General features: G+C 40.1%; 1 protein-coding gene across 1 annotated transcript in view; it reads right to left on the bottom strand.

Annotated features, from left to right (window-relative positions):
* CMTM7 (CKLF like MARVEL transmembrane domain containing 7) overlaps positions 1-16,853 on the bottom strand; it is a 50,879-nt gene that overhangs the window by 10,057 nt on the left and 23,969 nt on the right. The window contains exons 2-3 of the mRNA XM_075828606.1: positions 1,081-1,254; positions 397-495 (exon numbers count right to left, since the gene is read on the bottom strand). Of these exons, the coding sequence (XP_075684721.1) occupies positions 397-495; positions 1,081-1,254 (273 nt within the window). The remainder of the gene's footprint in view (positions 1-396; positions 496-1,080; positions 1,255-16,853) is intronic.

A 16,853-nucleotide genomic window follows, 5' to 3' on the forward strand; every position in this document is an offset into this window, starting at 1 on the left:
TATGGTACGCAAGAAGTGCCCATCAAGCCAATCCAACTTGTGGGAGGGGCTTCTGGAAGCATGGGGTGAAATTTCTCCCGATTACCTCAGCAAATTAACAGCTAGAATGCCAAAGGTCTGCAATGCTGTAATTGCTGCAAATGGAGCATTCTTTGACGAAAGCAAAGTTTGAAGGAGAAAATTATTATTTCAAATAAAAATCATTATTTCTAACCTTGTCAATGTCTTGGACTATATTTTCTAGTCATTTTGCAACTCATTTGATAAATATAAGTATGAGTTTTCATGGAGAACACAAAATTGTCTGGGTGACCCCAAACTTTTGAACGGTAGTGTACATACATATACAAACACATACGCGAATGCGGTGCTGATAAAAGACAACAATGTTCTTACCGATCCAGTTACTAATCCACCAATGCCATAACTTTTTACAGCAGCCACAATGGAGCCAATGAGGAGCAGGAAGGTACATATGGCATAGTGCAACAATTCCTAGAATGAAAGCAAACCCAACAAAAGTAAATTGATGTTGTTATATACATTCCCTTAAACTATTACAGCTTCTGAAGGTTCACATATTATTGACATCATTTATTTTTCTACCTGTTGCTCTGGGCATGGAGAGGAGAATATTCGACCATCTACCAAGTAAAGCATCTTAGTCATTGTCAGTAATGGACTGGAAGTAGTTTCAAGCAATCTCATTTGCTTAAGTACTATATATGATTTGATACAAGGGTAGGTGGCAAGAAGATATGATCTATGTCATCCCTGCATTCCTGTTCATACAAATGAATGATAATAGTGATCTCAAGGGCGGATGCATACTTTTTATTTTACAACGGAAGTCAATGGCAACAGGATCCAGTTGTAAAAGCATCCATTAGCATCCTGTAAAATAACATATGCCTCAACTCTATGGAAAAAAAACTGCGTAAACAGAGCCTAAAGCACATTTGCCATACACTTCAATCAGCCATAGCCACCAATTTTAGTGTTAATCATTTCTACTCATGAAATATAAATGGTTTGCTTTTCGAATTATACATTGTACAAGCATATTAGAGGTTTACTTACCGCTAGAGGCCATGATACACAAGTAAGCATTCTGTAAATCCGGAATACGTTCACCACATAAAGGATAATTATTAGTATCATGAAGCAAATTGTGATGACTTCAAAATAGCGGTAAGCACCATAGTCTGTCCAGACGGAAAACCTCACACAAAGAAATGCAATCAGCAAACACAGCTGGAAGACAATGAAGGGTACAACCAAGAATAAAAAAACATATACTGCCTGGAAATACATTTTAGTAATATAAAGTTATAAGAAATGTCACACACACAAGCCTTTTTCTAAAAAACTATCATAAAATTCATTGACTATAGCATATACCAATTCAGAAGTGAAATGTTTTTGTCTCGATTACTTCGCATGCAGGAATGTGCAAGGTAAAAACATGTGGAATGAATACACTGGATAAAAAGGATGTTATAGAGAGATGGATATTTTTTTCAATGAGCATCTATACACGGCACTAACCACTTGCAGCAGCACTGAAGCCATCGAGCGGTTTCACGATTTGAGAGTTTTTATGGTGTGCCGGACTTTTTCCTCCATGAGCGTAGCTTCTAAGGGCTTGTCCACACGTAACGAAATTGCTGCGTATGTTCCGTCCGGAATTGCCTACAGTAGCAGCAAAGTGGGTGAGATTTAACAATTCCCATCCACATGCTGCGTCAAATTTATGAGCAGAAACCTGCTCCATTTTCTGAAATGGTGCGGTTTTTCTGCAGCGGAATTCCTGCCAGTTTCTGTGGAATTGCTGCAGAAATTTTCTGCAGCAAAACAGTTACGTGTGGACAAGCCCTTAGAATACGCTCTCTGAATTGGGTCCCAACTCATTCGCTATCCCTTCCTATATGTATATCCTGTGTAAGTAATTTATACATTGTATAAACTGTATTGTGAAATGTATTTCTTATTTGTGCTTAGAAATGTCCTGGATTATATCCTTGGTTAGAGTAACTGGAGTTTTTAAATATTAAAGGTTGAACAGCTGACGGCTACACTTTTGTTCTGACCAATATATTACATTTCACAGTCAATATAAAGTTTTAATCGGTGTTATCAGATACACTTTATGCACAGAAGTATTGGGACGCACCTCCACAGGTGTATAAAATCCAGCACGTCGCCTTCACAAACGTTTCTAAAAGAACGGGTCGTGGGTGGAGTGGGGTATGTATTATGGTGTAATATTTGGATCTGTATTATGGGGTCTAAATTATGTTTAAACGTTAGCAACTATGCGAAATATGCCTTCAGGCCTTGTTCACACGGCACTCAAAAACCCCCCAAAAAAACGACATGTAAACGCTATAGTTTTTATAAAGTGCTTTTTACAAAGCGTTACACGTTTCGTTGCGTTCTGTGCGGGCTTTCGGCAGGGTTTTTAGCGCATAAATAGGACTCTTATGGACTATGGAAATTAGGCGCATTTTCTTCGTGTTTTACACGCCGAAGAATTGCTCCGACGCTTTTTTTTTTAAACACTCGTGCATAAAAAAAAATGCGATTTATGCACTAACGGCGCAATTTTTGAATAGTTTTTCGGCGCGTAAACCGCATTAAATACACCCATGTGAACAGAGCCTTACTCTAAAGGCAATGTGGCTGCATTCTGTGCACGGAGCATTTGCTTTACTATTGGTTCACAATAGTTAAACACCCCAGAAGCTCGATGTTTGGAGTTTGTGAGGCAAATAAAGCCGTTGTTTTCTCATTTATCTATAGCACACAGAATATCTTTAACCCCTTAATGACCAGCCTATTTTAGGTTAATGACCAAGCTATTTTTTACGTTTTTTCCATCTTCTGATTCCAAGAGCTATAACTTTTTTTTATTTTTGCGTTGACATAGCTGTATAAGGTCTTGTTTTTTGCGGGTTAAGAGGTATTTTTTTGGAGTACATATCATTATTGATTTGATTGACTTATTAACTTTTTTTGGGGGGGGGGGGGGGATAGGGAAAAAAAAATAAAAATCAGCAATTGTCACTATTTTGCATCCTAAATTTACGCCATTTACCTTGTGGTATAAATAACAATTTTATTCAGCGGGTTGTTACGATGCCAAATTTATATAGCTATTGTATGTTTTACTACTTTTACACAGTAAAAACACTTTTTTTCAAAATTATTTGTTTTGGTGTCTCCATATTTGAAGAGCCATAACTTTTTTTTATGTCGATGCAGCTAAATGAGGGCTTTTTTTTTTTTTGCGGGGCGACTTGTAGTTCTTATTGGTACCATTTTTGGAGTCCATGCAACTTTCTGATCACATTTTTTTAAGGCAGGATTCACAGAAAACAGCAATTCTTGCATTGTTTTTTTCTGGCCTTCACCGTGCGGGTTAAATAATGTAATAACTTTATAAGTGGGGTCGTTATGAACGCGGCGATACCAAATATGTGTAACGTAACTTTATTTTTTATTTTTTAATAATAAAGCATTTTGTAAAGGGGAAAAAGTGGGATTTTCACTTATTTATTTATTATTAACTTTATTCAATATTTTTTTTTAAACTTTTTTACTAGACCCACTAGGGGACTTCACTACGCAAGCATCCGATCGCTTTTATAATACACTGCAACACTTCTGTATTGCAGTGTATTACTGCTTGTCCGTGTAAAACAACTGTCATTAACTACAGATAAGAGGACTGCTTCTCACGCGGTAATAGATTCCGGCAAACTCTTTTTTTTCAACTCAATAGTTCTGATTTTCGTTATGCTTTCTTTATAATTTTACAAGACGCCTTTCTCTTGGTTAATTGGAACTTTTTTACAATATAAAATTTTTAAGCATACAGTTATTGCACATTTTTAATCAATTTTTTTTAAATTTCTGTGTATGTTGATCTTCGGTGAAAACTGCGATCATACTAGTATTAATACAATAAGTCCTATAAGGATGGGAAAGAGGGGTGAGAATGCCTCCAAGTACCTGACAGCATTTAGTAACGCATACATTTTCTTTCTGCAACTATCCATTAGTAATCGGATTAAAAAAGTTATTAATCTTTTACAAAAAAAAATTTAAATTGTTGTTGGGAAGCCCACTACGACTTACTATTGGGAGATTGTGAAAGCAAGATATATATCCATTCTAATATTGAGCTCCCCAGGCCACATCTCCTTGAATTGAGCAATGGTGGACAGAAGTCCAGTATAAACCACCTTAATGCAACACTAGCACTAGACACCAGGGATTAGTTGACCTACATACACGCATTCCTCCTGAACAGATCCAAAAAACCTACTCTTCGTTCTCATCAAGAATATAAAACTACTATTCCTTCCCAACAGAACACCAGGGAATAGAACTAATCCACTCAAGATCTGGTGCCAGGTAAATTAACCAATTAATACCTTTTTCCCATCTGGATGCCAGGGAGTCTAACTTACTATATACCACTGACAACACCACCTTCTACTAAATGTGGAATATCCTAGGCAAATCTGGCAGGGATTTTTCTGAAAATCCCCAGCATAAATCTGTAGAGGATTAGCCCCATTGTAATTCAATAGCGCTAATCTGCTGCTTTTCAGCGCAGAATCCATGGCAATGATGAACACGCTGCAGATTTCTCAAATCCACACAGAATGGCCATTATTTTCTTGTGTGTGTGACTGGTATAAAATACCCTATTCACATGCACTGCCAGCGGAATGTGAGCGCCTAAATCTTGACAATTCTGAACGTGTGAACATGGCCTTGATTCCTGCTTACAAGTCTCAGAAGAACCTCAGGGACGGTGTTCCGCTGTAGATTGTTTTTTTGAAGCAGTAATATGAAATTGAATTGAATAGTAAAAAAAGAACAACGTATATCAGTCCACCTCTGTCAAACATGCATTTAGAATTACAATATATTTAAGAGCCTGAGAGGTAGAAAGACTGAAATTTGCCATTAATGGCACCAGAATTACGGCTAGAACCTTTTAGTTGCACTGTACCTCACAATATAATCCAGTTTTAGCCTAGCTGTCATCTAGTGGCAGTGCCCAAAATGTGTGTAAATCTCCACCTCAGAGCCACTAAATTTAATTTTGCCACAGATAGAAGGCTTTATTACCAAAATCAATGCCGACTCTAAAGAAAGCCGATCAGAAAACAAATATATAATATAGATATACTGGTCACACTGTTCTCTTGCTTCTACCTTCTCGTGACCATATGAAAGCAATTCACCACACATTTACCTAAAATTCCAGGATGATTTCTAATCAAAAAGGTTGCCTTATGAAGAGGCCTCTCTATGCCCCAGCTGTTATCTTTGGGAGAAAACCTTGTACAGATATAAGTTTCAGCCACTGCAGGGGAAATGTAGAATTACTTGCTGGCCATTCAAATCAATTGCTGTTCATGTAATGCATGAACACCAGGACTTAGGCGGTGTTCACATCAGCGTTGCCCTTCCGTTGAGGGGGTTCCGTCCATCAGGGGAACCCCTCATCAGAAAGGCAAACGGAAACCTAAGCTTCCGTTTGCTTCAACATTGATATCAATGGTGATGGAAACGTTGCTAAAGGTTTCCGTTTGTCACCGTTGTGACAGGGTTCCGTTGTTTTGACGGAATCAATAGCGCAGTCGACCACTATTGATTCCGTCAAAATGGAACCCTGTCACAACGGTGGCAAACGGAAACCTTTAGCAACGTTTCCATCACCATTGAGATCATTTTGACCCATTTTTTTTGTAACACAAAGTTTTACCAGAGAAACGCAACTCAATATTTATTGCCCAGATTCTGCAGTTATTAGAATTATCCCACATGTGGCCCTAGCGTGCTAATGGACTGAAGCACAGACCTCAGAAGCAAAATAGCACCTAGTGGACGTTGGGGCCCCCTTTTTATTACAAAACATTTTAGGCACCATATCAGGTTTGAAAGGCTCTTGCGGTGCCAAAACAGTGAAAATCCGCCAAAAGTGACTCAATTTGGTAAACTACACCCCTCAAGGAAATTATCTAGGGTTATAGTGAGCATTTTGACCTGACAGGTTTATTGCAGAAATTATTGGAAGTAGGCCGTGAAAATGAAAATCGACATTATTTTAAAAAAAATGTAGGTTTAGCCATTTTTTTCTCATTTCCACAAGGACTAAAAAAAAAAAAAAAAAGCAACGCAATTGCTCCAGAGTAAAACAGTGCCCCACGTGTGGTCATAAACGGCTGTTTGGACACCCAGCAGGGCTTAGAAGGGAAAGCGCGCCATTTGGCTTTTGGAGCTCAAATTTAGCAGGAATGGTTTGACACCATGTCACATTTGCAAAGCCCCTGAGGGACCAAAACAGTGAAAACTACCCAAATGTGACTCCATTCACGAAACTAAACCCCTTGAGGAGTTAATCTACGGGTGTAGTGAGCATTTTGACCCCACAGGGGTTTCATAGATTTTAGTAGAATTTGGCAGTAAAAATAAAAAACAATCTTTTCTTCAATAAGACGTAGATTTAGCTCAACATTTTTCAGTTTCTCAAATAAAAGGAAAAAAGACAACAAAACATTTGTAAAGCAACTTCTCTGGAGTACGGAAATATACCATATGTGGTCATAAACTGCTGTTTGGGCACACAGCAAGGATCAGAAGTGAAGGAGCGCCATTTGGCTTTTGGAGTACAGATTTTGCGGGATTGGTTTCTGGTCTTTATGTCGCATTTGCAAAGCCCCTGCGGGACCAAAACAGTGGAAACCCCCCAGAAGTGACCACGTTTTGGAAGCTACACCCCTCAAGGTATTTACCTAGGGGTGTAGCAGGCATGTTAACCCCGCAGGTGTTTTGCAGAAATTAGTGTGCAGAGTGAAAATTGTATTTTTTCCATTGATATGCCAATATGTGGCGCCCAGCTTGTGCCACCATAACAAGACAGCTCTCTAATTATTAGGCCTCATTTACACGAGCATGATTTTCACGGGTGTCGTACGCACCTATGTAAGTCTATGGGGCAGTGCAGACTGTCCGTGAGTTTTGCGCAGCGTGAGTGTGTTGCATAAAACTCACGACATGTCCTAAATGTATGCGTTGCTCGAGCAGTCAATGGGTGCGTGAAAATCACGTATGTCACACGTGATTCGCGCAACAGCTGTCAAACTCTGAATGTAAACAGAAAAGAACCACGTGCTCTTCGGTTTACAAACATCCAAACGGAGTGTCATAATGATGGCGGCTGTGCGAAAATCTCGCAGCCGCGCATCATACGCTGATGACACACGGAGCTGTTAAGTGCCTTTTGCACACGCAAAATGCCGAGTTTTTTGCGTGCACGAAACGCACACGCTCGTGTACACCCGGCCTTATGCTGTGTTTCCCAGTTTTAGAATCACCCTACATGTGGCCCTAATCTTTTGCCTGGACATTCGACAGGGCTTAGGAGTGAAAGAGAACCATGCAAAGTTGAGGTCTAATTTGGCAACTTACAAAGTATTGGTTTACAATTGCAGAGTCAATGATGTGAAATAATAAAAGAAACCCCTGAGAAGTGACCCGATTTTTAAACTACACCCCTCAAGGCATTTATTAAGGGGTGTAGTGAGCATTTTTCACCCCACAGGACTTTTCCATAAATGATTGCGCTGCAGATGGTGCAAAGTAAAAATGTAAATTTTTCCCTAGATATGATATTTCAGTGGCAAATATGTCATGCCCAGCTTGTGCCACTGGAGACACCCCAAAAACTGTTAAAAGGGTTCTCCCAGGTATGGCGATGCCATATATGTTGAAGTAGACAGCTGTGTGGGCACACTGTAGAGTTCAGAAAGGAGGGCGCGCCATTTGTCTTTTGGAGCGTGAATTTTCCTTGGTGGTAGTTTTGTTTTAGAGCTTACTGCTATTTCAGTTTGTACATGTAAGCTGGGTACAACAGGGGCAAGGTCAGGTGGTATAATAATGGGGTAACAATAAAATAATCCATAGATGTGTGTTACGCTGTGACACAATCCTTTCTGCACAGGCCGGTGTCGCACTGATAAATGTCCTTTCTTATCCCCCCTTTGGTCCACACTCCGCACCTTTGCAGTTTGGGTAATTTTGCTGGAAAAGTGTTGTCCTGGTATAATATGGGCACCCTCACTTCCAGCGGATATGATTGGGCCCCCCCCTTCCTGGTACCCTAATTTTAGGGCCTTGATAAATCGCCTCTTGAAACAGAAGAAATGTTCCCCTCTGGCCTGCACAACTGCATATTTTTACTTTGCTGAATGGGAGCCTTATTTTATTTTTTCATAGACTTAGTGGTATGAGGGCTGTTTTTTTGTGGGATGAGCTGTAGGTATTATTGGTACCATTTCGGGGTACATGCGACATTTTGATCACTTTTTATCCTTTTTTTTGGGAGGCCAGGTGACAAAAAAACTATTCCAGAATTGCTGTTTTTTTTATATAGCATTCACCATGCGTCATAAATTACATGTTAACTTTATTCTGCGGGCCGATACAATTCCGGCGATACCAAATTTACAGCACTTTTAGCACTTTAAAATTACTTTTGTAAAAAGAATGTATTTTTTCTGTTGGAAGTGCCATAACTTTGATTTTTTCATCGACGGAGCTGTATGAGGGCTTGTTTTTTGCGTGACAAGCTATAGTTTTTATTGGTACCATTTTTGGATACATGCGACTTTTTGATCACTTTTTATTTCCATTTTTTGGAGACAAAGTGACCAAAAAATGTTTGAATTTTTATTTTATTTACGGCATTCACTGCGCGGGATAAAGAACATAATATTTTTATAGTTCAGGTCGTTAAGGTCGCAGCGATACCAAATATGTATGGTTTGTTTATTTTTTTCAATAATAAATGTCTTGAAAAGGGAAAAGGGGCGACTTATTGTATGTTTTGCAACTTTTATTTTTACCCTTTTCTGTAACACAGCTGGCACCCTGCGGTGATAGTGCGGGCTCAGGAGCTGAGCCTGCACTATCACCGCGACGTAATGGTACTGTGCTTTTGCGGGAAGCCCAGCCCGAAAGCGCCGTATGTATACGGCGGATGTCTGGAAGGGGTTAAAACATCACACTGTAGTTAGCAGCAAAGCGCTTATTAGCTTATTTAGGAGATAGGGAATTGATAAACTGGTGACAGAGTCCAGTTGATTACCGATATCATAGGTTGGATGCTTATAGTAGAAATGAGTTGTCATTGGTTTCCCATGATTGACTAGACTCTTCTACAGTACTATCAGTATATATTTTTCGCTCATGGTCACTTTGGACTTTAGTTTTACACTTTGGATGCCACTTTATTTATTTAATGCACAGTGCACTTTATTCTTCTCTAAAGAAGTCATATCAGTTGTTATTTGGCTGCTATTTGTCAGTCATTAATTTTTGCCACACATACTTTTATGTTTTTTTTGTCCTTATGATATGTATTGTATATGGAATAATAATTTGGTAATACACTTCATAGTAGTACTGGTTTTCTTTGCCTTATCTTGTACATGTATTGCAGTGGAAGCTCTATTTAGAGGGGATACATGGCTTTTATTATCTGCAATATTAATAAGGTTTTCAAAGTTTTTCAGTTGAAGTACATGAAAAAAAAACATTGTAAGCTATCAGTAAAGAATACAGAGATATACTTAGTCAGTGGCTGTAGAATTGGAAACGATCCACCAATAACACAAGACATTACATCTGATAGAAAAAAAAAAAAAAAAAAGATAACACATTCCTGTAGGCACATAGAGAACATTTCAGAAAGATAAATTCTATGTTGTAAAAGTAGAAAACGGAGACGTAGACAAATGACAGAACAAAGAAAGAGGGTATAGGGGGTGGAGGGGTAGGTATGATGACATAAGTATACTAGGATAGCTCTCCTGAAAGGGTAGGCCATCAGAGTCAGAGCGCAGTTGTAAGACACCAAGTGTCCCACAGTTCCTAGATCACTTGGAAATAGTCCAGGGTATTATTAAGGGAGACCGTTAAAGGGGTTTTCCTATCTTTGACATTTGTGTTAAATCCACATGATATGCCATTAAAGTCTGATATAAGCGGGTCCCGTCCATCTCTAAAACGGGACCCCCTAAACCCCATTTTAGATTACTCTGCTCCCGCTGCCTCCCGATCACATCCTGGTTAGGTGGTCGGGAGTTACGGAAACAGCCGAGCTCACTGAGCTACGCTGTTTCCGTAACTCCCATAGTAGTGAAGGAGTTCAGAAACAGAGTAGCACGGCGAGCTACGCTGTTTCCGTAGCACGCTGTTTCAGTAATTCCTATTCACTTCTATGGGAGTTACAGACACAGAGTAGCTCAGCGAGCTCTCAGCTGTTTCTATAACTCCTAGAATAGGGTTTAGGGAGCCCCGTTCTAGATAGAGCTGCTGGTCCCAGAGGTGGGATATGCCATTAAGGTGGGTCCCAGAGGTGGGATATGCCATAAATGTCCAAGATGGGAAAACCACTTTGAATATTCCAGAGAGTGGACTTCTTTTAACCTAGCAAAGAGGTCAAGTCTGGAAGAGGGTGTGGTTTACTTGCAAAAAGAGATTTCACTGCTGTACGACTATATAGGCACAACCTGGCGGACTTTTTACATAATCACTTTGGGAGAACATTAACCCCTTCCCACCGCAGCCACTTTTTGACTAAATGACAGAGCCCCATTTTTAAAATCGGACATGTCGTCACTTTATCTGGTAATAACTTCGGAATGCTTTCATCTATCCAAGCGATTCGGAGATTGATTTATCGGGACAAATTATACATTATGTCAGGGATAAAATTTGGTCGATAAATTCATTGCTTATTTGTGAAAAACACCAAAATGTGAGAAAAATTACAAAAATTAGCATTTTTCTAAATTTTAATGTATTTGCTTGTAAGACAGATCGTTATACCACACAAAATAGTTACTAATTAACATTTCCCATATGTTTACATCGTTTTTTGAACATCCTTTTATTTTTCTAGGACGTTACAAGGCTTAGAACATTAGCAGCAATTTCTCACATTTTCAAGAAAATTTCAAAAGCCTATTTTTATAGGGTCCAGTTCAGAAGTAACTTTGAGGGGTCTATATTTTGGGAAACCCATAATTAACCCCAGTTTAAAAACGGCACCCCTCAAAGTATTTAAAACCGCATTTAGAAAGTTTAACCCTTTAGGCATTTTCCAGGAATCTAAGTAAAGTGGAGGTGAAATTTAGATATTCTTTTTTTGCAGAAATTCAATTTTAATCAATTTTTTCTGTAATACAGCAAGTGTTAAACGAAAAACACAACTCAATATTTATTACCCAGATTATGCAGTTTTTAAAAATATCTCACATGTGGCCCTAGTGCTATAATGGACTGAAGCACCGGCCCCAGGAGCAAACGAGCACCTAGTGGATTTTGGGGCCTTCTCTTTATTAGATTATATTTTAGGTACCATGTCAGGTAAGAAGAGGTCTTGTGGTGCCAAAACAAAAAGGAAACACCTATATTTAAAAACAAAAAAACACATTTTGGATGCTACACCCCACAAGGAAATTATCTAGGGGTGTAGTGAGCATTTTGATCCCACAGGTTTTCCATAGATTTTATTAGACTTGGGCAGTGAAAATAAAAAAAAATTTTTTTTCCAATAAGACGTAGCTTTAGCTCAAAATGTTTCATTTTCTCAACAAATAAGGGAGAAAAAGCACCCAGACATTTGTAAAAGCAACTTCTCCAGAGTAGGGAAATACCCCATATGTGGTTATAAACTGCTGTTTGGGCACACAACAGGGCTCAGAAGGGAAAGCACGCCATTTGGAGCGTAGATTTTGCTGGATTGGTTTCTATGCACCATGTCACGTTTGCAAAGCCCCTAAAGTACCAATATAGTAGAAACTACCTAAAAGTGACTCCATTTGGCAAACTACAACCATTGGGGAATTCATCTAGGGGTGAAATGAGCATTTTGATCCCACAGGTGTCTCAAATTTTATTAGAATTGGGTAGTGAAAATGAAAAATATTTTTTTTTTTCCAAGACGACGCAGCTTTAGCTCAAAATGTTTCATTTTCTCAACAAATAAAAGAGAAAAAGCACACCAACCATTGTAAAGCAACTTCTCCAGAGTAGGGAAATACCCCATATGTGGTCATAAACTGCTGTTTGGATACATGGCAGGGCTCAGAAAAGAAGAAGCGCCATTTGGAGTGCAGATTTTGCTGGATTAATTCCTGGGTGCCAAGTTGCATTTACAGAGCCCCTGAGGTACCAGTACAGTAAAAACCCCTGAAAGATTACTCTATTTGGTAAACTACACCCCTTGAGGAATTAATCTAGGGGTGTAGGGAGTATTTTGACCCCACAGCTTTTTGCTGCATTTATTAGAATTGACATGGAAAAAATTTTTTTTTGTTCTAGCTCAAAATTTTTCATTTTCACAAGGACTATAGGCGAACAGAACCTCTGCATTTGTAAAGCATTTTCTCCCGAGTACAGCGATACCCCATATGTGATTGCAAACTGCTGTTTAGACATACGGCAGGACTCAGAAGGGAGGGAGCGCCATTTGTTTTTTTGAGTGGAGATTTTACAAGGTTCATTTTCGTACACTATGTTGCATTGGGTTGAGGTACCAGTACAGTGGACACCCCCAAAAAATTACCCCATTTTGGAAACTACATCCCTCAAGGTGAATCACTACATGAGGTGTAGTGAGAATTTTGACTCCACAAGTGTTTTGCAGAAATGACTATACCATAGATGTTGCAGATTTGAAAAATGGCAATTTTCACATTTATGCCATTTCAGTGTCCAGCTTGTACCACTGGAGACACACATCCCATAAGTTGTTAAGCGGGTCCTCCAGAGTACAGTAATACCCCATATGTGGTCATACACTGCGGTTTAGGCACACTGCCATGCTCAGAAGGACCACCATTTGTCTTTGGAGCGCAGATTTTGTTTGGTAGTAGTTCTGTTTGGGGTTTTGCTGGTATTTCATCTTATAATGTGGTGGCATATGTAAGCTGGGCGGAGTACATCAGGGTATATGTAAGCTGGACGGAGTACATCAGGGCATATTAGGATGATGTAATAATGGGGTGAATGAATAATAAAATTATTAATAATCCATGGGTTGGTGTGGTACGCTTTGAACCAACCATTATGCACAGGCCAGGTGTCACACTGATAAATGGTGTCCTTTCTTATACCCTTTTTGGAACACACTCTGCACTTTTTTTTTGGGTCTTTCCCTTGTTTGCAGTTTGGAGAACTTCACTGAGAAAGTGTTGCCCTGCTATAATAAGGCAGACTCGCTTCCTGTGGAGATTACATTTTGGGGCAGATGTGCTTGGGCCCTCCCACGGTTCTCAAATATTAGGGCTTTGAAAATTACCTTTTAAAACTGAAAGAATGTTCCCAACTGACCTGTACATCGGAATAGCAAGTAAGCGTTATACAATGCCATCTGTATGATGTGCACGGCCAGCTTTATGTACCATGGGACACGGCTATGTGATAAATCCGAAGTATTGTACAAAATATTTGCACTCCAGTATTGCCTTATATTTGACTTCTTCACTAACCCTATTAGCAGCACAAGGCCCTAAAGTTTCCTCATCTCCGCAGCATCTACGGTGTCCACTTGTGGGGTCCAGCAAATGATGATGTGGGTTGTTTAGTGAAAAACTACTGGACCCAAAAAATTAGTCTGGACCATCATTTTGAATCATTGCGTTTAGAGTCATAACGTTTTATTTTTCCATTGACGGAGCTGTGTGAGGGCTTGTTTTTTTGTGGAACAAGCTGTAATTTTTATTGGTTTCATTTTGCTGTACATGCAATTTTTTTTAAGCACAATTACATTTTTGGGGAAAGGAGGAAGCCAAAAAATTCTAGCACTTTTTGTTTTTTTTTACAGCGCTCATCGTGCAGTATAAACAACATGTTAACTCTATTCTGTGGGTTGATACGATTACAGCAATACCAAATTCATATTTTTTTTTCGTTTTACTATTTTCCCACAATAAAAATACTATTTTCTAAAAAAAAATAAAAAATTATGTTTTAGTGTCACCATAGCTTTTTTATTTTCCAGTTGATATCGCTGTGGGGGGGGGGCGTGTGTTTTGTGGGACGAACTGTAGTTTTTGTGGGTACCATTTTGGGGTACTTGTGACTTTTTGATACCCTTTTACTAAGTTTTTGAGACCTGTTTATTTATTTTTTTTTTACTGTGTTCACCGTGCGGTAAAAGAAATTATATTTTTATAGTTCAGGCCGTTCCGAACTCGGCGATACCCATTATGTATAGTTTCTCATTTTATAAAAGTACTTGAACAGGGAAACAGGGCGATTATTATTTTTTATTACTTAAAACTTTTAATTTTTCTTAAATATTTTTATTTTACACTTACTTGGGGACTCGAAGATCTGATCTTCTGATCCCCTGTACAATACACTGCACTCCGTACGTATTGCAGTGTATTGTAACCGTCATTCTTGACCTGACAGTTAGCCTATTAGGTCCTGGCAGGTGTAACATCTATGGCCACGGCCCGTCGTTCTGACTTAGCCCTCGACGGCGGTGGCCTTGGACATGTGTCTTCTCTGCAGCGCCCCCCAGTGAGGCGCCGGCACTCACTTCCTGGTATCGAGATGGTCTCCCGGAGGGTGCGCGTGCACGGTCTTAAAGGGCCAGTGCGCACATAATTGAAGGAAGTCTGCAATCAAGCCTAGAATGCTACGTGACTATAAAGGGGCTCTGCCCTCTTGTTCTTTGGGTAACGAACAACGCTCAGGCAAAGTTTGTCTTGCAAATGGTCTCCTAGTGTCTTCCAGTTCCCAAGTGTTCCCTGTTCCTGTATCCTGTGCTATCCAGATCAAGTACCATGCTGAGCTGTTGTCATGTTGTGCTGCATTCCACGCGTGATCTGCTACGCCTGACGTCTACCTGCCGCCTGGTCCAAGCCGAGTCTGCCTTACTACTGTCCGAGTTGCCACAGGTACCCTCTCTGGACTATAGACTCTGTACTATACCTGTTTGGTCGCCTGGGTACACACCCCGCACCGTGACAGCAGGACCTAATAAGCTTTCATACCCGGCCAACCAGGAAGCCGTTGCTAGGCTTCTTGGTTGCCATAGCAACCATGGGCACCCACGACCGCGCGGGAGGGGGGGGTGCCCTCTGTCAACTACTAAAACGCAGCAGTCGCTATTGACTGCCGCATTTAAGGAGTTGAACAGCGGCGATTGGCGTTAACTGCGATCGCCGTCATTGCCGCGGAATGTCAGGTGTTATATTACAGCTGCTATCCGCTGCAATCCAGTGGGATACAAAAGGTTGAACAAATTATCAACTACACTTCATTTCCTTCCAATAGGAGATGGAGAGATTGGGTTAGAAATTCAAAAGAAAGAATTTCAAGTGTGATTGCATCAATGTCAGCTAAGGAAAAGAGACCCACCAAGCCTGTACAATGGTAAAAACCGTGGCATCGTCTGCAGAGGGCACCGTGGCAACGTCTAAAACGGGGCTGCCCAATCTTGATATTCTTGTGTCTGCCAAACGCTGCCAACTGAGCAGCCAGACTGCATTTAGCGACACAAACTGGATTGTTAAAATAAGCACCTGGAGTAAACGCGCATATTTCTGTTAAGGAGATGGGCGCTATAATGTAGGTCACAGCAGTGCTTTTTATTTAGAAAAACTATATATTTTTACCACGTTAGCAGCGCTTTTAGCTTTATGCTAATTACTTTCTTAACCCCTTAATGACCGCCGATACGTCTTTTTACGGCGGTCATTAGTGGGCTTTATTCTAGAGCGCCGCTATTCTACGTCGCTGCTGTAGAATAAAGTAAACAGAGCAGGGAGCCGTGAAATCTCCCTGCTCTCAGCTGCCAGAGGCAGCTGAGGGCTGGGGGCGTCCCTGCTCTGCCGGGTGAGATCGATATTAGTATCGATCTCACCCGTTTAACCCTTCAGATGCGGTGCACAATAGCGAGCACCGCATCTGAATGGTTTTGGAGAGAGGGAGGGAGCTCCCTCTCATCTCACTGACACCCGGCGATAAAATCGCCGAGTGTCTGTGTCTTCTATGGCAGCCGGGGGTCTAATAAAGACCCCCAGGTCTGCCTGGAGCGAATGCCTGCTAGATCATGCCGCAGGCATGTCCTAGCAGATGCCTGTCCGTTTTAAACGGACAGGCAGTAATACACTGCAATACAAAAGTATTGCAGTGTATTATAATAGCGATCGGAGGATAGTGAAGTCCCCTAGTGGGACTAGTAAAAAAGTAAAAAAAGTTTAATAAAGTTAATTTAAAAAAAAAGTGAAAAAAATAAATGAAAAACCCAGCTTTTCCCCTTACAAAACTGCTTTACTATTAAAAAAAACTACAATAAAGCAAAAAAGTTACACATATTTGGTATCGCCGCGTCCGTAACGACCCCGACTATAAAGCTGTTACATTATTTAACCCGCACTGTGAACGCCGTAAAAAATAAAATAAAAAACAATGGAAAAATTGCTGTTTTCTGTTAATCCTGACTTTAAAAAAAATGTGATAAAAAGTGATCAAAAAGTCGCATCTACTCTCAAATAGTACCAATAAAAACTACAAGTCGTCCCGCAAAAAACAAGACCTTATACAGCTATGCCGACGCAAAAATAAAAAAGTTACAGCTCTTCGAATGTGACAATGGAAAAATGTAAAAAATGGCTTGGACATTAGGGCCCAGAATGCAAGCAGGGGGAAGGGGTTAATGCCCAACTGTGCGTGTTTTTAATTTAGACCAAGTGGGCGTTGTACAGAGGAGTGTATGACGCTGACCAATCAGTGACTAATCAGCATCA

Source organism: Rhinoderma darwinii, chromosome 5 (assembly GCF_050947455.1).
Source record: "Rhinoderma darwinii isolate aRhiDar2 chromosome 5, aRhiDar2.hap1, whole genome shotgun sequence".
In the NCBI taxonomy this organism is placed as follows: domain Eukaryota; kingdom Metazoa; phylum Chordata; class Amphibia; order Anura; family Rhinodermatidae; genus Rhinoderma; species Rhinoderma darwinii.